General features: G+C 48.6%; 1 protein-coding gene across 1 annotated transcript; it reads left to right on the top strand.

Moving 5' to 3' along the window:
• The first annotated feature begins 347 nt into the window (after window positions 1–347).
• LOC102058085 (acyl-CoA 6-desaturase) lies at window positions 348–20,344 on the top strand. The gene is made up of 12 exons (XM_014279311.3): window positions 348–786; window positions 4,975–5,085; window positions 6,410–6,607; window positions 6,969–7,070; window positions 8,008–8,133; window positions 9,616–9,676; window positions 10,122–10,198; window positions 10,374–10,471; window positions 11,950–12,046; window positions 13,157–13,236; window positions 14,241–14,366; window positions 15,635–20,344. Exons 1-12 carry the CDS (start codon window positions 589–591, stop codon window positions 15,684–15,686), a joined length of 1,326 nt encoding a protein of 441 aa, XP_014134786.2. The 5' UTR covers window positions 348–588; the 3' UTR covers window positions 15,687–20,344.
• The last annotated feature ends 206 nt before the right edge of the window (window positions 20,345–20,550 follow it).

Genomic DNA, 20,550 nt, shown 5'->3' with positions numbered 1-20,550 from the left:
GAAAGTGGTAGGAGGAAAAAACGGGGGTAGGGGGTGGAGGTGTAGAGCTTTTAAAGCAGGAGCCAAAATACCGAGTAAAGGAAAATCGGAAAGCGGAGGACAGGAGGGAGGGGAAGGCACCGCGCGCCCGCTGCGGGGGTCTGGGGGGGCCGGGGGGGCCCGTCCGGCTTCTGGCTTCGCAAGATCGCGCAGGGCCAATGGCCGGGAGCGGGCGGGCGGCGGGAGCGCCGGGATTGGTGCCGGGGCTCTGCTGATCCCGGTGGAACCTCACCGGGGGGGGGGGGGGGGCGGGGGATGCCGGGGGGGGGGGGGGCGGGAAGGGGCCGAGCTTCCCACAAAACGGGGCTGTGTGCAAGGGGAGAGCATCAGTGGGGGGAGGCAGCCTAGGGGGCAGCTCCGAGCGGGCAGCAGGAGACAAAGAGAGGGGAGGGGAGGACATGAGCCCGGGCACGGGGGGAGAGCGGGGCATCAGCTGAGCTACAGTACGCAGGGAAAGCTCATCCCCTCTGGCACATCCCTGAGAAACGCAGGAGCAGGTGTGCTCCCCCCCCGAGTTTTGGATAAGAAGACAAAGCAGCAAGTGGGCCCATGGGGAAAGGGGGTGAGAAAGGAGGGGAGCCGGAGGCGCAGAGCCGCTTCTATACCTGGGAGGAGATCCAGAAGCACAACCTGCGGACGGACGGCTGGCTGGTGATACAGCGAAAGGTGTATAATGTCACCCAGTGGGTAAACAGGCACCCGGGGGGCTACCGAGTGATCAGCCACTGCACCGGCGAGGATGCCACGGTAAGGACCCCCGCCCGGCCACCCCACCCCACCCCAGCTCTCACCAGCTACCCCTGCTCGGTCCCTGCCCCCCAGCAGCGAGCTGCCGCCCGCTCCCCATCTCTCTGACACCTTCTGTGCACCCAGCGCATCTCCTTCGGAAGGCTGGTCCAAAGGGATACAGCTCCGGGGCCATCCACCCCGCTGAGCCCTTCGCGGCATCTGGAAGATTGGTTGGTAGAGATGGCTCGGCTCTGCTTAAATCCTGCTGGGTTGGCTTTGTCTCTTGGTTGTGCTGTGCCTTGAGCTCTGAATTCGTGAGCAAAGTGCCCCGAGTCTTCAGCGTGTAGCTCATGACATGCAGAGTCACAGCAGCCCAGCACAAGAAGGGGTTAACAAGAGGCCGGTCTGTGTTTCAGAGTTGTTTCTGTTGAGGAGGGTGAGCTTGAAGCTTTAAAGCAAGGAGCTTTTTACCTTTTTCCCCAGGAGGGAATTCTCTAGAGAATTTAGTTATAGGTTCCTACAGAAAAGGGATGGGGGGGCGGGAAAACCCTCACACCATTAACTGTTTGCTGCAGCTGCTCCTGCACTTCATAGCTGGGTTCAGCTACCTCTCGTGTTTCAGCAACTTAAAAAAAAAATCAAAACAAAAAACCACAACCAACCGGAAAAAAAAAAAAACCCCGCACCCAAACAAAACCCTTGAAAAAGGAACAAATTTCTGTAGAGGTTGTTGTGGGCAGTTTCCCTCAAAGCCACCTGCTGCAGAAGTGCATCCAGAGAGCGTGTTCTCCCCCCAGGGCATTAGCCCATAGTTAGTAAAGTCTAAACTGCCTGAGAGCTTTTCCGAATATGTGCCTGGTAAGCAGCAGGAGAGACCAAGCTGTACCTTTAACTGTTTGTCTCCCATGGCTCTTAACACCTTAGCAAGGAGGAGGCTCTGTGTGTGGCAGGATGAACTGGCAAGAATTAATAACCTTCCTTTTCCATCGGTCTCCATTTACCCGTGGTCTGTGATTATTTTTCATTCTTTCTCTTGAAGCACTGAGATGCTTTTTGGTGTTCCTGCCCCCCTTCTGATAAATCCTCTGTATTAATAGCTTTCTCCCTCAAGAAGATGGGCCAGGTTTTACCTGCAGCTGCTTAAATGCAGGCCAGCTGAAACCAGAGGAGTTTGACTCCTATCCTCAAGAATTTAACTCGAGTGTCTCCACTAGAAAGCAAAAAGCATCTGCTATTGCGTTTGTCTTGCATCCTTACAAGGGAGACTGAAACACAGATCTGTGATTCTGCTACTGCTGGTCCTCCTCCCAGAGTACATTACATCCCACTATACTCACAGCTTGGTCCAGGAAGGCATGGTCTTCTGTATGCCCTGGAATTGTTCATCACTGCTCTGAGCACTACAGCAGAATTGGCATCTGGCTTGTTGGCAGCTTCCCTGCGGTGGCTAACAGTTTACTGCCAAAAAACATCGCTCATTCAGGGTGACAAAGCCTTGGCTTTGGCCCTGTCAAGGCTTAACTAACAAGTTTCATTCTGCATTGCAAGATATCACAGGTGGAAGAGTTTAGGAGGAGGAAAAGGCAATTATAAAAATTCAGTTTAACATGTTTACCTTCCTGGCTCATATGTGGCTTCCATCTTTCTCACGCTCTCCTTAGCACCACGTGTAGTTAGGACCACAAACATGCACCAAAGGAACCTCAGCATCTTGTCTATTCATCTTGGACCCATCCTCTAGAGGATCATGTGTTTCCATCTACCCCTGATGCTCACTGAACCCCACCTCTGTGCTGGACCACTCTAAAGATACTCTGCTTTATGTGGGGATGTGTGAGTGGATTCCTCTCGGGATGCTTACAGGACAGCTAACTGAGAAGCTTCCCCGACAGCTGTTACATTCATACCAGGCAGGTTAGGAGTGCACAGGTTTCCGCTACAGGCACTAACAACACTGAGCTTTCATTCATTTTAGGCCAGACTTTGACAGCATGTTGGTCTGGGGCTACCTGTTCTGCTATCGCATCGTGCACAGTTGCCTTCAGAAAATGGCTTTCTGTTTTAGAGGTGTTCAAGGATGTGAAAGAACATCCTTGTACTGACAGCGTTGAACACTTCAAATGCTCAGGTATTGTTCATACCTCAGTGATACAAAGCTTTTTTTCACCAAAAGCAGCTGGAATAATTCCCACTTCCTCACCCCCCATAAGACGCTTCAGCTTATTTGGCCAGCAGACCACGAAGTTGGGAGGTCAGGTGTAAGTTCCCACAAACTGCCTTTTGCCTTTTATCTCCTCTAGCACAGAACTGAGGGCAATTCACACATTCAGGGAACATCTTATATTCAGGACCTATTAGTGAAGTTGCTGCATGAGATACAGCTAATAAAAAAGCAAATCTTTCCATCACTGTAGCTTTCTGCCTGGTGATGGTAAGAGTATTCCGGAGATGTTATTCTTTCTCCTGCTTGGAGGCTATACGCTGATGGCACATATCTGTATTGCTTCTCAGTGAAGGTAAAACTTTCCTGCTGCCATTATTTCCTCATGGTATAGGCTTGCAACAGCAGCGAAGTGGAAGGTAGGTAGTGCAAGGTAGTGCAGTTTAGAGTAACAACTGTGTTTTGACATGCATGACTGCTTTCCTAACCAGCTCCAACCTTTACTTTTCATCCCATCCAGAAAAATGTGAGACTATTAAATTCAGAGGCAGAGGAGAACTCTCCCTGGAAAAAGTCATGACACAGCACTTATAAGCATGGTTAGAAAACATGTAGATAGGCTACTGGCAGGGAAGCCCAAGGTGGACAAAAATACCTTTTAGGTGGTCAGGCAGAAGCTGCTGTGCTGAGTCGCCCCCCCAGTTAATACAACACAACTCATTTGGATCTCCATCACGGTGATCAGGCAGTACCTCCAAAGGCATTCCCCCCCCCCCCCCCCCATTAGTTTAAGTAATACTGAGTCAACATTCTCTAATGCTCCTTAGATGTTCACCCTCTTCCCCTTTCCCCTTCTCCCCTTCTTTTCACCCAAAATTGCAAAACCTTGCAGCAGGTGCAGTCACTTTGCCACTGATTCTGCTTTTCCCTCCCTTTTCACATCACCTGCAGATTGTACCAGGGAAGGAAACCAGCGACCGGGCTTAACATTTCAGTGATGCATTTACAGGTCCAAGAGTTGACAATGCTACAGCACTAGTAAAAAGGCTTAACGCTGGTCTGCTACCAGTTGTAACCTTGGGCAAGTCAGTCCTTTAGTGCATCGTCCCCTCTGTTGAAGGGAGAGGACAGTATTTCTTAACCTCAGATGGGCTGTGAGGATAGCGCCAGAGAGGGTGAAGTATGCATAGATTATGGTAAAACAAATTAAATTCCTCAAAGTAGGGAAGGAAGCTGGTGATCCAGGGCAAATATTTCTTTGCATGGGAAACTCTAAACTGCCTGCAGCACAGGGCTCTAGAAACAGCTTTGCTGGTCCTAGAGTTTTACCTTCACTTTGGCACCAACAGAGTAACACCAGCGGCTGACCCAGCGCCATCCAAAAGCACCGGCCTCGTGCCTGCTGGGCCAGGTTTTGCCAGGGATGCAGTCCTGGGGAGCGGACCTGGACAAATGGATCCAAACTTCTCCCTGTGATAACAGGGATCGCTTTGTCCCTGCAATTGGTTAGATAGTTTGGGGTACTGGCATGAGAGCTGAGCTGAGAGTAATTAGGAAATCCCGGTGCTTTACGGAAGAAGCGCTCCTCAGTTTCATTACTGGCATTTTGGTGATGTCCAGGTTCAGTCACCGCAGCCAACCCCTCTCTTGAATTGCCTCCAGGCAGCAGGCGTTTGAAGGGTATTTATATCTAGCAGGGATTGGCACAAATTCCTCTCGCCTACCTCCTAAGGGAATTAACAGGATTTAGGTATTTAGTTGCTTAGAAAAAAATTTCTTGAGGTGCCTTTCACCATATGTCTAGATAGCATCCCTGATCTCCCCGTTCGCTTGCTGCTAGATCAGTGGATCCATCAGCCTCCAGTAGGAGCACTGCACTGAACAGCGACCACAGAGAGGTGGGAGTCAGCCTGGCACCCTTCTTTGGCAGTGACATGGGGGGCTGCAGAGAAGGACAGTGCTGGAGATGGGTGGGAATGATGCCATGAGTAGGAAGCAGCAACTTACTCCTGAATCTCACACCATTACTCCTGTTTCTGCTCCAGGATGCATTCCAGGCCTTCCACATCAACCCCACCTTGGTTCAGAAGTTTCTCAAGCCATTACTTATTGGAGAGCTTGCTCCAGGGGAACCGAGCCAGGGCCTAGATAAAAACGTGAGTATCTGTTTCTGAGGTGGGGGTTATGATGGGTACGTTCTGCCACCTTTTTTTTTTCCTCTTGGGATGTCTCCCAGGTCAGAGGCAGGCAGATTGTAAAGGTCTCTTCACTACAGGCAGCTCCAGAGAGGGAGACAAGTAGATGCTCAGCAACTGAACATCTCCAGGTAGCAATGTGCACATCCCAGTGTAGATTAAAATGTGTCTGGGAGGGAGGTAACGCGTTCAGCCTGGCTGTACAAGCCTTTCCTTTCCCATAGAGCCGACAGCTGCTGATTTCTAGCAGCCCATTCCAGGTGCTAGGCTGGACCGGTCCCATACCAAAGGGAAATGGGAACTGAGACATGTAGACTGGGAAATGTGCACCAGGTCTTGTGACTGGTGTCCCTTCTGCTGTTCTTTCTCTGGTGACCAAGCTCTAAAACATGCATCGCTGCTTGCCTGTTATGGGGGAAGGAGAGGAGTAGGCAAAGAATTCTGAAAAGACTTCCAGACATGCTGCTCAGCACCTCAACAAGACCACAGCCACAGCTGTGCCGTGCATGGCACCAGCAGTAGTCACCTATGAGTGAGTTGAGCCAGAGGTCTCATTTTGGTGGCTGTGCTTAAGGAACAGCAACCCAGCAAGTACCTTTTCTACCCACTTGGCATCCTCAGGGCAGCTCTGTATCCCTGCCAGACAGTTTGTTCATTATTCAGGCACAGTGCATGGCAGGGCTGGCTCTCGCCACGAAACTCAATCCTGTCCTGTTGTTTGTGACTGGCCATGATTATGATATATCTGTATCACTCACAATAGAAGAGCCAGTGCTGACCTGCATTGACCTGGGAATGCTCTTCATGAGTGATTGCACGGTAGCTGCCCCATGTATTAAATAGACGATGGGTACTCTGGGACTGGGTGCTCATCATCAGAGCTCTGGAATTATACGTAGGTAATAGGACTGAATTTTCTCCTTCTGCAGCTCTCTCTTTAGTACTTGTAAAGCTCATTCAGACGAGAGTCATCAGCTGATGTAACTCTCAACAGAGCCAGGTAGCACTGCTGGTTCACAGCAGCAGGCTTGAATTACTCTCCTAGCCCGAGGTACAAAAGGTCAGGTTGTAGGCTTAGACCAGCCAGGATGCTTATTCATGGGGAAGTGCTATGAAATGTTGGAATAGAGGGCGAATATGGAGGCAGGTCCTTCTTTACTTCTGGAATAGCCAAGCAATGCAAGAAACAGCCAGGGTCCTTAGTGTGGAGCTTAGCCTGCCTTCCTTGGGCTCCTTCAGACTGACTTAGAAGCTCCGTACTGTGTCTTGCATGTCTCTCTTGCAGTCCCAGCTGGTGGAGGATTTCCGGACCCTGAGGAAGACGGCAGAGGACATGAACTTGTTCAGAGCGAATCCTTTGTTTTTCTCGCTTTACTTGGGCCATATTATTGCCATGGAAGTGTTAGCTTGGTTAATGGTTTCATACTTTGGTACTGGCTGGATCACAACTCTCATCCTCGCCTGCATCCTTACAACTTCCCAGGTGAGAAGCAGTAGGCACGGAGCATACTGGCTGCGCAGATCGCTCAGGAGGGGGCCAGTGTGCACTGAACTTCTCATATTAGATTGTGACTCACACATTTTTCTCACCTTTTTGGCCTTTCCTTCTACATGTTGGTGGGCTTGGTAGTGTTAAGTTCACGGTTGGACTCAGCAATCTTAAGGGTCTTTTCCAACCTGAATGATTCTGTGTTCTCCAGAATGAAAACAGAGATCTTCACCTTCTCACCTCAGCTAATTCCCTCTTTCCTCACACTCACAACTTGCCTTCTATCTCCTTTTCCTTCTATGCTTAACTCTGATTTCAAACAGCTTCCTAACTACTCGATTTTCCTTCATCCCAGGCTCAGGCAGGGTGGCTGCAACATGATTTTGGGCACCTCTCCGTCTTTAAGAAGTCTTCTTGGAACCACATCGTCCACAAGTTTATCATTGGACACCTGAAGGTAAGGGACACGGTGGACCAGGGCACTGTGGAAACACCTGCAGTCACTTTGACTGTTTTAAAGTAGGAAACTGCAGCTCTCTGCCTCTCCACAGTGAGCAGATGCACAAAGAACTTTGTGATCATTGCACATGGAGCTGTTGTGCAGAAGAGAGACGAGACCATAATCGTAGCTGTTTCAGAACACAGTAGTTCCACAAGCTTCAGTGGAACCACACCAGTTTACAGCAGCTGAGGACAAAGCTTATTAAATTACATAAACCCCTATTTTAACATCATATTTTCACCGTGCACTTCACCAAGGTATAATATTTTTCAAATGTCCCATCCTGTTACATCCCATCCATTCAAGGTGCCTTCAGAACTATCCTGGGCAAGGTCCAGTGCAATCCAGGCATTTGAGCATCCACCTGCAGTAGGAGCTTACCAAGGTTGGGACATAGCTTTGCCCGTTCTCCCAAAGCCACTTCATCTTGCCTGGTCCCTCACAGCCACAGGCAACAGTGGGGAACCACTATGATAACCAGTAAGGCAGCAGCAGGGTTTAGTGGTGGACTTGGTAGTGTTAGAGTAATGGTTGGACTTGATGATCTTATAAAGCCCTTTTCCAACCTAAATGATTCTATGATTCCACAATTCGGCTACTAAAAACAGCTTTATGTGTGGGAAGACATGGTGATGTCCGACTCACTCGGAGCATATTTATTCCCTGTTCTTTTAATATTGATGATCCTTAGCAAGGGCAGACCAGCCCTTTGAAACCAGCTGTCTCGTAGCAACTGACAGCTTAGCCACTGCTTATTGCTACTTCAGAAGCACACAGCAGTTTGGCCATAACCTGAGTCACTGTTTTAGTTTCTGTACATGAATGGGTAATCCTACCGTTAGAGGAACTGTCATTTCCCATGGATGAACAACTTGTTCTTGTATCTGCCCAGGGTGCCTCTGCAAACTGGTGGAACCATCGTCACTTCCAACACCACGCCAAGCCCAACATATTCAAGAAGGACCCAGATGTGAACATGCTGCATATTTTTGTCCTTGGAGATATTCAGCCTGTTGAGGTAAGGCAAAGTGAGTAAAACATGGAAAACAATTGTCCTAAGGGACTTTGGAGAATGCTTGTGCATTTGTCACGTGTAGGGAACTTACGTACTGGTATGGATAGAGAATGTCTTGCACGAGAGGCAGAAGGGGTCTTATATATGACTAAAATGAAAGCCTTCTCCTGGGGTATAAAAAGGCTGTTGTCTAGAAGATGTAAATCAGTATCATGCTCTTAAACGTGTGGCTACAACCCATTGGAAAATCTTGTGCCTGCCAGCTGAGTTTAAAAGCGGACAGTGGTTCTACCACTTGAAGGAAAAACTAAGAATGTAAACATTTAAGACAACAAGGAAAACTGGATCATCCCCCTACAAAATATCTGAAATATTAGGCCATCATCAGTCTACCCCAATACTCTTTAATGCTTGCATATAATCCTTTTCCAGATGATGCTAACTAAGCACACAGCTTTTCAGAGCTCAGACCAGAATGATATGCCTGATTTATTGGCACTACAAGACTTACCTTTATTGGGAAGTTGCTATGCTGGAAGCAAAAATGCAAGTTCACAGCAATCCAGGTTCTCTATGTGGTAGCTCCTTGTGTGAACACTCCTGGAGCTCAAGAAAGACACTTCTTATAGCTCTAGATATTTCACTATGGAGATGAGGTTAGGAGACCAGGTGCTCTTGGTTCCCTCTATTCATCGAAAAGAAATGGGCACCTACAGAAATGCAACAACCTGAGGTCTACCTGTGTGTGGAGAAACTTCTCTGCATCTGCTGTCTGTGGGTGGACCACAGTAATAAAGAAATCAGTGCAGAATAGCTCTCAATGCTCTATTTCCTATCACTTACATATCAAACTATTTATATATCTTTATGTATTTTATATATTTACTATCAAACATACAATATTACTATAATAATAGTGATATTATAGATTTAAGCACGTCTATGTGACTTGCTGTCATAACAGCTAAGGACCACGCCAGTTCTCCCCCAGTTGGTGATGTAAGCTTTTACAAGTCCTGGCTGATGGCAGGAGTCCCTGGGGGCTGGGGGCTGCAGAAGTCAAAAATGGTTGGGATATTCTGCGTGGAAGACTCCCCAGGGATCATTGTCTTGCACTGACATCCCATGTAGTGACTTACCAAAGGTCAGACTTTACGCCTATCACGTTTGTAGCCCTGACGATGGAGACAATAGCAGCTCTTGCCACAGCCACAGGCATGGCAGGAGGTGGAGAGACGCGTTCGAATGCCATCAGGCTCTCAAGTAAATAGAAATTATCTGAATATCAAGCCAGGAGACTTTAAAAAGGAATTTACACCCAGCACAATTGCAAAGTCAAGATATTTAACTGTACCAAAACACTTTTTACCTGGTGGTGGAAATTTAGTCAAAGTTCTCCAGTCAGTAAAGAAATATTGCAGAGAATCTTCTCTTACATGTGAGTGTCATAACCCAAGCCTGAACTTTCTCCTCCGTGTCCTGCAGTACGGCAAGAAGAAGCTGAAGTACCTGCCTTACAACCACCAGCACGAGTACTTCTTCCTCAGTGAGTATCTGCCCTGCACTCTTCCTTTCTCCCTGAACACCAGTTGACCTTCCCAGCCCCTACTGTGTTAGCTCCCTAGGTCTCAGCTCATCCTGCCCTTCCTCAGGACCACCATCCCCTGTGCAGGTCCCAAGATCAGTTCAGTATATAACTTCAGTGATATCCAAGCACCTTGAACATTGCCAGCATGGCCACATAAAGCAAGGCAAACCACTGAGGCTGGGAAATAACCCCGGTGTGAGAGGCTCCATGGAAAAAAAACGCATGTTATCAGCCAGTGCTCTTTGATAAGTCAGGATGAACAGGTGTGCAGCCCCAGCACCACAACCCACCTCTCACCAGTGCTGGGCAGACCTTCCCTAGAACCAGTCCTAAGTCACTGCCTCGCTCACGTCACACACCTTTCCACCCCTCTGATGGCCAAAATATGTCCTTTGCTTTGCAGTCTTCCCGCCTCTGCTCATCCCTGTATATTTCCAAATCCAAATTATCTCGACCATGATCAGGCGCAGGTTCTGGGCGGTGAGTGAAACGTTCCCTCCATCTTTATGGGGTCCGGCTGACTCGGAGGGAGGGAGGCCAGTGGGCCAGGATCACACTTTCCTGTATTAATTAACTAGTGTCCCTAATGTCACCAGAAAGGACATGTTGTATGAGACTGGCAAAGTGATGCCTAATGTCTTCTCTCTTCCCCTAGGACCTAGCCTGGGCCATCAGCTACTACATGCGCTACTTCATCACATACATCCCGTTCTATGGCATTCTGGGATCCCTGTCTCTCCTCACTTTTGTCAGGTAGGAGATAAAGGGCATCCCCACTGCTCTCCCCTCCCTCCAGTGCCAGACAAACCAAGCCTCAGCTCTGCTGTGCCCCGCAGTCCTTCCTTGTCCAGGTTCTCTGCAGTCACTGGCCTCACTGTGTGTTATCTTGGCTATTCCCACCGCTTCGCTTTCCTCTTCTCATCTCCCAGCTCCACCTGTCCACCAGAGCCGGCTCTGGTGCTCGGCATCTTCTCCTGCCCTTGTGATGGTCCAGCCAGGGTTCTCTTTTCTTTCCTCGTTCCCTGTCCTCACATGCTGCCCGATTCCAACACATTTATGCATTTTATCCACTTTGGTCAAGGCTGGACCCTTCCAGAGTACTTCAGGCCACCCTCTTCCCAGCTTACTGGGAAGGGAATTCAGGAGCCCTCCTGAGCACTGTATGTGCTTCCCCTGTAAGTGAAACTTCTAGGCAGACATTTCATCCCAGTGAAGAACATTTTCTAAAACAAAATGTGTTCAGTTTTTAGTAAAAAGATGTAAAAAAGACAACAGATGTGCAAAAACCTTCACAGTATTAGAATTAATGTCACTCTTCATGACTTCAGTTTTTATAGTTTCCAAACACTTTGGACCTCAGGTGAAGAGGAGACTTGAGAGGCATACACCTGTGTGAGTGCCTAGCGGAGCTTCTCAGGCTGAAACACTTCTGACAACTAACCCACAATTTCCAAAACTTCTGGATTTTGACTAAGCAAAGAGTGCGAGAAGAAAGGCAAAATTGCAAATTGAGATCCTCTGCCCTCCCAGAACAAACCTAAAGACTAGAACAAGGGTGTTGTGGGCAGGCATCTTGTCAGCACACAGAAACTGCAGCAGGTAAAGAGAAGAAAGTGCATTGCTCTCGACTGCTGTACAGGTGCTAAAAATGCAGTTCTATACCATAAGCAATAAACAAGCTGCTCTAAGGCGATAGCCAGCCCAGGGCAAAGCTGAGACTTATGGCAAAGGGACCGAGAGAGCACAGGGCAGCTGGGAGTTCCCTCTGAGCTGAACTTGGTGCCCAGAAAGCTAACACCGATGGGCAGGTGGATTTTGAAATTGTGTATATCCGTCAAGCGATGGGAAAGGTGAAAATAGTTCTGAGGATTTCTAAACTGGGGCTTGGTTGGTTTTTTTCGGGGAGTTGGATCATCTTTATTTACCGAAAGGCAAAAATAGCATGAGAGGTCAACCCACTTCTGAGGGGGAGGGCTAGCCCACTGGGATGTCCTGCGTGGCTTGAACCATAATTGCATTCATCCCAGGGGCATAAAGAGGGGAAGGGAAATTCATCACAGAAGTGATTCTCTCTGCTTTCCATAGAAAGGGAGGTAATTACCTCAATACCCGAGAGAAACACTTTCCCACAGCCTGTGGCTCCTGCTGCTCCCTGCCACCCCCACTCTGCTTACCTCGTGTCCCGACCTGCAGTGCAAACTGTCCTGCTTCTTGCCCATTTGTTTTTGAAGGTTTCTGGAGAGTCACTGGTTTGTGTGGGTCACCCAGATGAATCACATTCCAATGGAAATCGATTGTGAGAAGCACAGAGACTGGCTTAGCTCTCAGGTAACTGGGAGGGGAAAGAACACCCCTGGCTCACCCCAAAACAGGTTAGAAATTTGCCCAAGGAGCAGGTGGGTTACCACCATCCCTTGGCACTAGTGTATGGTCTCTGTCCCTCCCATAAAGATGTTCTCCCCAGGGCCAGCAGTGCTGAGTCAAGGCATGGAAGTCCAAACTTCTGTAAATAATTTGACAATTAAAAGATTAGTTCAGATTTGAGGCAGCATCAGGTTCCAGAAGCATGCTCTGGCTTTCCTGCGTGGCGTGTGTCAGCAGCTGCATACGAGCAAGCAGGAGGGCCCTGGTGCAAATCGGAGCTGAAGGGAGAGTGCAATAGATTTCCAAAGTCTGTACTTCAGCAATGAGGACTGAAATGAAAACCCGCTGCTTTCTACACCTTTTCAATATCCAGTCGGACAAATCCACCCTGCTGACAGGACACTCTTAACCTCTTACTTACTGGTTGAAGTTCTATAGTGTATGATGGAGGGAGATAAGCCTCTTTGATGCTGATGTGGTTTTATGATGCATCTTGTGGGGGTGAGGAGAGTATGTCTCCTATGGTTACTGCGTAGTAATCACAGCTTTGCCAGTTCAGTGTCAGAGCATTTTAAGAAAGACTACCCAATTTTACTATCATTAATAGTAAAAGCAGCCAAGAAATATTTCCAGAATATTCAGACCTTGCACTTCAGGCAAACTGGGTGATAACTAGCTGGGATGGGGAAGGCAGGCTTTCTGTGTCCATGCATTTTTCCTCCCCCATTTTCTACCTTGGCACTGTTGTTCGCCATATCATGCTGAACCGGAGAGGTTTAGGAGTCCCTGCGTGGACCACTACGAGGTGATTCATCACAGAATGCCCACAGACTGCCTCCTTACGCTGTCCCCTTTGCCACTGCTCAAACCCGTGGGGGCACAGGCAGCACGGCAGGGGACAGTGAGCCCTGAGGGAGGGTTCAAGCTCCCTTGTGGCACCCGGCTGTCTCAGCACATGTCCCACGTCCTCAGAGCCACGCAACAGGTACCAGCCCTGCCATGGGCTAGAGGAGCTGTGCTGATTTTGGGGTGAGGCTCCCCTCAACCTTCACAGCTGCTCTCTTGCCTTCACAGCTGGCCGCCACTTGCAATATCGAGCAGTCCTTTTTCAACGACTGGTTCACCGGGCACCTGAACTTCCAAATCGAGCACCAGTGAGTATGCACCCAGCGTGATTTAGCTGTTACCAGGCTGTTGCAGCACCGGGCTTGAGGGGAGGGAAAGTCTGCTAAAGGAACGTATGTGGGATGGGACAGGATCTTTGGAGTGCTACTGTATGCCAAGGAGAGAGTCCCAGCCTACTGGGGGTCGTAGTCTGCTTCTACCTTCTACTACAGGCACGGCATCTTTCTCTCTTGCTACCACACACTTCAGCTTTCACTCTCACAATATTAATTTGGGGGTTAATTAGGAGTCAGCAGTACACATCCACCAGTTGCAATGGCTATGGACTCAAAATCCTAAGCTATTTGAACTTGAGTATCCATTTCAGAAACTTCCCCTCCCCTAAAGCACTTCAGTGTCCTTTGGCAGGTGACAGCCGTGTGGGACCGCGTGCGCTGCTGGGTGCCAGGTTCCAGGAGAGGCATTAAATCCAGGGCCACAGGGACAGTCTGTGCCAGGGAGAACACAAAGTGCAAAACAAACAGCTTTTAGGGTTTGGAAGTCAGTTTGGGAAATCTCCATTGAATGGCACAAGGGCAAGGTGATCCCAAATTCTTCTTTACCTGCTTCTCTGTTCCATGAGCTTCCAAAAGTGGGAAGGGGAGTCACTGGGAATTCAGTTCAGCAGATGACAGTGGATGTTGCCCAAAGGAAACGGGGAACGGCCGTGTCAGCAGGCTGAGACTGTTCCCTCGCTCCTGTGCCCCTCGCACTCCTGGCTGAGCTGACTTCCATCACCCTCCGGAGCACAGCTTGGCCGTGAGGCACGGCAGAGTGGCAGAAGAATCAATACAGGCAGTTTCCACAAGCCTCCTCAAAACAGAGGGCTGTAAATCATGGATACCTCACCATGCCTCGTTTTCTTTTGCTGCTTACACAGCTTGAGGAGGAGGCATTAGTAATTAGCCCCTGTGAGGAGGCAGGCAGAGATGCCCAGCCCATGGGGTTAGTCTCTGGAGTTTTCTTAGGTTTGTTTTCTCTTTCTCTATTCAAGCTTGTTTCCAACAATGCCACGGCACAACTTCTGGAAGGTTAAGCCTCTGGTGAAGTCATTATGTGCCAAGCACGGAGTCCAATATGAAGAGAAGCCTCTTGGAAAAGCCTTCGCAGACATCATTGGGTAAGGTCCTTCTGGTATCACCTGCAGCTTGCAGTTCGCTGTTGCATGAACATCTTGTATTGTCTAGTACAGAGAATTCAGGATGCTATAGACCGTTCCAAAATACCACGTCGCTCTGTTGTAATCTGGTGTCGGTCTGTTAATAACCTTCATATTGCAGCCCAAGGAGCACTCTCAGCAGTGTTGACCCACAGCAGAAATGACACAGCTCCACTGGCTCAGTGGACCAAGGCCAGGGGACAGCTGGTGACAGGTTAACTCACAACATTGTGGGGGAAGGAACAACCATCCCCCAGAGCAGCTTCTGCAACCAGGGCACTGCTATTGGAGTACCCAATACTTTGCCTTTTGATGGGTACTAACCTGATCTAGTAGGGACTTTTTTTTTGATTGTACCCTTTTGACATGCTCTTCTGACAGCTGCCAGCTTGGGGAGCTGCCAGCATGGCCTCGGGCGGCGGAGGGAGATTTATCAGCGGGGAATGGGGCAGGTCACAGCGTGCTGTTCCCATTGCAGCCCTGCCAGCAGCAAAGGGTATTCCCTACGGGCATGGTTGAAGACTAGTCTAATAGTCCTAGTCAGGCAGACTCTGTGTTAATGTTTCAGTCTCAGTTACTCCACAGGGAATAATTCATGACAGGGAACATGAAAAAGTATTCCGCAGCTTAGGATCTCTGCTGGCAAACCGTTCGAAGCAAATACACATTAAAGCAGACTGGCCCCAACATGCAGAAGAGCTGAAAACCAGTTCAAAACTTCCTTTGCTCCTGTCATCCAGTTAGCAGAGGAAAAGGCATGCAACAGTGCTCCCCGCATCCCACCTTACGCCGCCTGTGTCCCTACACAAATTCCCAGAAGCCATCTCAGCAATTACTTGCCCTCCCAGCAGAAGGGTTTTGTCAGAGCACTTTTGAGCCCAAACCAGCTCAAATCTGTCATGTCATATTTGTGGAGCTGATGTAGATGGGAAATTCCGTGTGAGAATTCCCAGGGGGAAGTGGGGAAACACCTTCAGAGGTGCAGCGTGGTGAGCCCAGGCAATTCTTCCCTGTTTATTCAGGGCCAGAGGGTCTGCAGATAACATGGTGGGCACCAGGGGAAGTTCTTGCTCACTCTGGCTCATGATGGCATCTGCTATACTAGGGAAAGACATCCAGTGTTCTAAGGATTCATATGCAAATTTAGTAACAGGTTTCTCTGTAGGAAAAAAAATGATGGAGGCAAGGTTCACATGCCAAACAGACTTCTCCTTGTTTCCTTCCCACAGGTCCCTAAAGAAATCTGGCGATCTATGGCTGGACGCTTACCTCCACAAGTGAACGTGAATCTTAGTGGGGAGGTGTGAGTGACCGGGAGGGATGGGGGGGTGCGCAGGGGGGAAATCACACAGGTGTCTTTTACTCTCAGATTTCAATCTATATCTATGTGCACAATTGGAGGGGTGTTCCTGTCTTGTCAGCCGATACTGGTATGGGCTCAGGCAACTTGCTTAATCCAGGCAGATTTAAAATGTGCTTCAGAGGATGAAAAGCGATGCTGGTATTGCACAAAGTGGAAGGTTGGGAGAGGATGGAGAGGAGGAGTGTCTAAAACAAGGGCATTAATATCTGACCTTGATCTTCTCTTCACAAGATTCATTCTAATTCGACTTAAACCACACAAGCCCCTGATTCACAGACGCAGGAGAGCTGGTAGGCTTCAGCGAGCATTTGCAGCCCAAGGGTGTCCCAGTCAGCTTGTGCCTCTTTCCTCTTTCCTGTGGTGGTGGAAAAGAGGAGCTCAGCAGAGAGTTCCATTTTTTTATCAAGGGAAAAATAACATGGGCCATGATCACCATCACAACAGGGAGCTCGGGGGGGCTGTGATGCCCCACAGGGACCGGCAACCAGGGTACCATGCTGTGGCTTGCAGCCCTCCCAGAGCCCAGCTCTCCTGGCCTCCCTCCTTTCTCTCCCTCCTTTCTTTCTGTAACCATAGCATCACTTCTGTAAAAGCTGATAGCAACCCTGCACAACTAATATCTAACCACCTCTCAGCAGGGTTAATATAGCTGTATTTTTATGACCAGCCCCTGTTTCCAGGGGTCCGTGGAAGATCTTTGGGCTTAAACAGCAAAACACCTCCTTTAGGAGAGGGTCTGTTTTCTCTGTAATGAGCAACAGGTCTGGTGTTGCATGATGGTTGTCAGTAAATTACACAAAAGACTGAAATAAGTCACATAAGCAAAACTTAACTAATTGCTTGCGAGTGCTCCAGCCTAACCACAAACGGTCTTTTCACCAGACCGTGCTGCAGCAACACGCGGTTCTGCCTGCCTGCACATGCCTGGCAGCCACCAAGCCTGTTTCTGCGTGTCACAGGCCAGCAGCGGTGGCATTGTTCACCCTTCCCTTGGGAGCCATCAGCAAAGAAAATGAATTCTCCTTGCAAAAGGAGAGCCTGTGCCACCATTTGACCTGCACCCCCAGCCCTGCGGGGAGGCAGCTGAAAAGGGGATTGACCAGGCTCTGCTGGTGATACAAAACCTTCTGCAGAGCCCTCTTACAGGTTGTCTAAACCTCTATTTTCTGCCCAACACTTAATTACCAAAAACCATTAATGGCTTATCAGGAGGTACGTTTGAACAGCTTCCAGGTGCTTCTGTAACAGGCAACCTGATCCCAAATAAATCATGAACTTTAGATTCAGTCGTACAACACCAGAAGAGACCTACCCTTTTGTTTCTGACCAAGGAGCATGGTTCCAAAGGCAGGCTGCAGTTCCAACAGCTGTCTCGTCGCTCACTGGAAACACACAACAGGGACCCTCCGGTTATTAGGCAGTGGCTTTGCATGCCTCATTACCTTGCTGAGCTCTGAAACTGGATCTTCTCCATCCAGTCCTTGAATGCTAACAGAATCCCACAGGATCAGCAAGGTGCTTCACAAACAGAGACAACTCCAGGGCTGTGGCCAGCCACTTCAAAAAATAAATGTATCCCCCCACCCATCTTTGGAGAATAAGATGAGATTACCTCTTCGCTTACAGATGGGAAATTCGTAGGCAGGGCTGCTACTTGAGGTTTGTAAAGGGCTTGTTCTGGTGTTCTTGCCCATCCCTAAGCTGGCAATACCCAAATATCACTAGGAATGGTTAGGATGAAAAGCTGCTGTTTCTGGGGTATCTGAAGCTCAAACGCACTTTGAGCAAATTTTATAGTTGATTTCTAATAGCATGAATGATCGCATCCTTCTGGGTGCTGTGATTTCCCAGACAGGTAGTAATGAGCTAGCCTGGAATTGTGACTAACACTGTTAAGACTGTCTTAATATGTGCATCTCTTTCTGACTCCTTGAATGTATCTCACTGTCTCTGCTCCAGCACGGATGACCACAAGCACACAGTAGCATCTGCAGTGCAATCTTTTAAATATTCAGCTTATTTTTCTGATAGTTCATATTTTTTTCACCCCTCCAGTTCCTATTTCCAGAGCAAATATTTTCTTGATACAGCGGCCTCTTCCTCTGTAGTGCTGTCCCCTCTCTCTTACCTTTATTCTTCAGAAGTGGTTTGCTTTTTAACATCTAGAGAAACGGAAGCAAACTGGTAGCTCAGCCTACATAAAGAGTCCTGCTCTAGCAGCTTGGCTTTCCTCCTTGCCACTGACCAGCCTACTGGAAGGAGTGTTTTTCTGCTAGAAGCACAAAGTACTGCCAACACAACCTGGCCTGACAGAAGATGGCAGCTACTACTGATGGTGGCTGAATGAACTTGAAATGTTCAAGGAGAACAACCATGCTGCACCAGCCTGCAGAAGACCAGCTCTTAGGCAAAGGAGCAATTTTTTTTTTCCCAAGACCTTAGCAGAAGATACCAAAGGCAAGAAAGAGGTGTCAGGAGAGATCTTGATGTTAATTCTTCCCCGGTTACTTGCTTCTTACAGACTCTTGAAAAATTCCCTTGTCATGAAAAATGTTCAGTTGCTCAAATCCCGAAATAAAACCTGTGCAATGTTATAGTCAGAACTGATTTCCAAGCGTCATGCATCGCCCCTGCTGTTGCAAGAGAAAGAGGGCTGTTCTGCAGCAAACAGGTCACCAACCCTTTGTAACGAGCCACTTTCTTAGCCATGGAACCTACATGTGCAAAAAATTTGGTGAAAATGTAAGGTGCTGGTTCCTTTTTCAGGCAAAGTCTCTCTGGCTCGTGTAGTTTCTTCTCCCTCCAAAAAGTCCTAGCCCTCTATCTTGGAATTCAGGCTGTTTCGACATGCCTTGATGTACATATTTCTCCATCCTTTAACTGGAGCAGGTCAAACAGATCCCTGACGAAGAGTCCTGGAAGTCTGGAGCAATCTGCTTCATTATAATTTTAAGTACCACCGAAGTGAAATTAGATTTACAGGAGATTCCAGAAGTTCCAGTAAAACTGCAGACACAGGTGGATATAAAGTTCCCATGATGTTGCTTGGCTTTGTCTCCAACCTGAGCAAAAGGCAGCCATCGGCCACACATGAGCATCCCTCGCAGGTTACAATTTGCCATCAAAATGGTTCAAACACAGAAATTTAAGTGCAGTTTTGCACAGCTTTCTGAGGACCGTTAGCTAACTAGTTTCTCTGAAAATAATGAAGCGAAATCTTGTACACTTTCTCTCTTGATAAAGGTCATTTTACTCGCCCTGTAATGAGACACAAACACATACACAAAAAAAATAATCTGTGAAACAAGCTGTGAGCCTGCCAGGGTTTATTTACCCCAGCTAAAGCACATCAATGGCTACGTGAGCACTTGGCAATGAAGAGAGGCCACGAGTTGGAAACACAGAGTTTGTTTCAGGGCAGATAATCAAACAATAGGCAGAAAAGGGCTGGCTTTGCTTCTCTGCAGCTGCTTGTTTAGCAGGGACTGGAGCAGAAGCTGGAGGACCAGGATGGTCAGAGACACTTGGCAGAGAAAGGCGTTAACTGCAGCAAGCGCAGCAAAGGCAAGAGGAGCCTCTGGGCAGCAGAGAGAGATGGGCATGTGTTTTGGGAGAAGTACAGAGATGGGAGAAACGTGGGAAGGGAACAGACTGGGGAGGGATGTATGACAGAGTGGGAGAAAAAATACCAAGAGGGTGGAGAGAGAAGAAAATGAACTTGAAATCAGGTGTCCCATATGCTCCCATTTGTTGCTGCTACCTGCCTGGACGACAGCTTATGCCAGAGACACGAGGCAAGACCAGGCAGAGCGGAGGGTTAGAGCCGGCGAAGGCTGGCAGCTCCCTCGGCACCTCGCAGCGAGCTGGATCTGGACAGAGCTCACCCTCCCGCAGCTCTGGGCAGGGGCAGGACGGGGTAATGCGCACGGTGCCCCTCAGATCATTGCAGTCCTCTGCAAAGCGCCTGCTTCTCCTGCACTGGGGCTGAGCTAGGTTGGAGCTGTAGCCCAGAACCTTCAGCAACAAAAATTAACTCCACGGAGGCCATGGGTCTGTGCCAGCTTGGTGAACTAACTAGAAACCGAGCCCCATGTTTCCGGGCAGAGGCACAATGGGAATTAGGGGACTTGCATTAAAATTGTTTAACTTTAAGCACAAATTTAAGGAGTCCAAGATCCCAGTTGCTTACTGCAATAGGGCTTGGGAAGCTCCGAGCACCAGCAGAGCCCTGTCAGGACATGGCTCCAGGCACCATCACTCCTTGCTACAGGGGCTGATCACACTGGCTGGATTTTAGGTCTTCAGAGACATCCTTTTCTTTCTGTAACAAGCTGCCATGTCCTATCCATGGCCTCTTCTAGTACATTCTTTCTTAAGAAAGCCTTCCTAACAAAGCCGTAACATTTCAGCTGTTTTCTAGGAGCTGTTAAAACATCAAAACCACATTCCTTACAGAACAGGCCCTGATTATTTTGTTCTTTAAAAATAAATAAATAAATCAGTAACTCAAAAAAGAATATTTTTCTTGTGTATTCTACTGCTCAATAAAATTGTAACTATTTGTTGACCATAAAAATGCTTTATGTGTTTTTTCCAGAGTCACTGCAGTGCTCAGAGAATGTTTCCTCTTGGAAACACCTTCGGCAGTGCAAACCTGCCAGCGGGCAGCATGAAGCCGGCTGGGCTGGCCAGGACATCGGGGTGTCCATGTCCCCGTCCAGCTCCGGCTCTGAGAACGTGTGTTCAGATCCAGAACTCTTGGAGGGTCAGGATAGGCTTTGG

This window comes from Falco cherrug, chromosome 10 (genome assembly GCF_023634085.1).
Source record: "Falco cherrug isolate bFalChe1 chromosome 10, bFalChe1.pri, whole genome shotgun sequence".
Classification (NCBI taxonomy): Eukaryota; Metazoa; Chordata; class Aves; order Falconiformes; family Falconidae; genus Falco; species Falco cherrug.
This window is presented reverse-complemented; position numbering and strand designations above follow the sequence as displayed.

Excerpts from the sequence above, each read along its gene's own strand:
- LOC102058085 (XM_014279311.3), top strand. The coding sequence starts at position 589 with ATGGGGAAAGGGGGTGAGAAAGGAGGGGAGCCGGAGGCGCAGAGCCGC. Across the intron at positions 10,472-11,949 it reads TCTCTCCTCACTTTTGTCAG|GTTTCTGGAGAGTCACTGGT; the intron begins GTAGGAGATAAA and ends TTGTTTTTGAAG. Across the intron at positions 12,047-13,156 it reads GAGACTGGCTTAGCTCTCAG|CTGGCCGCCACTTGCAATAT; the intron begins GTAACTGGGAGG and ends TTGCCTTCACAG.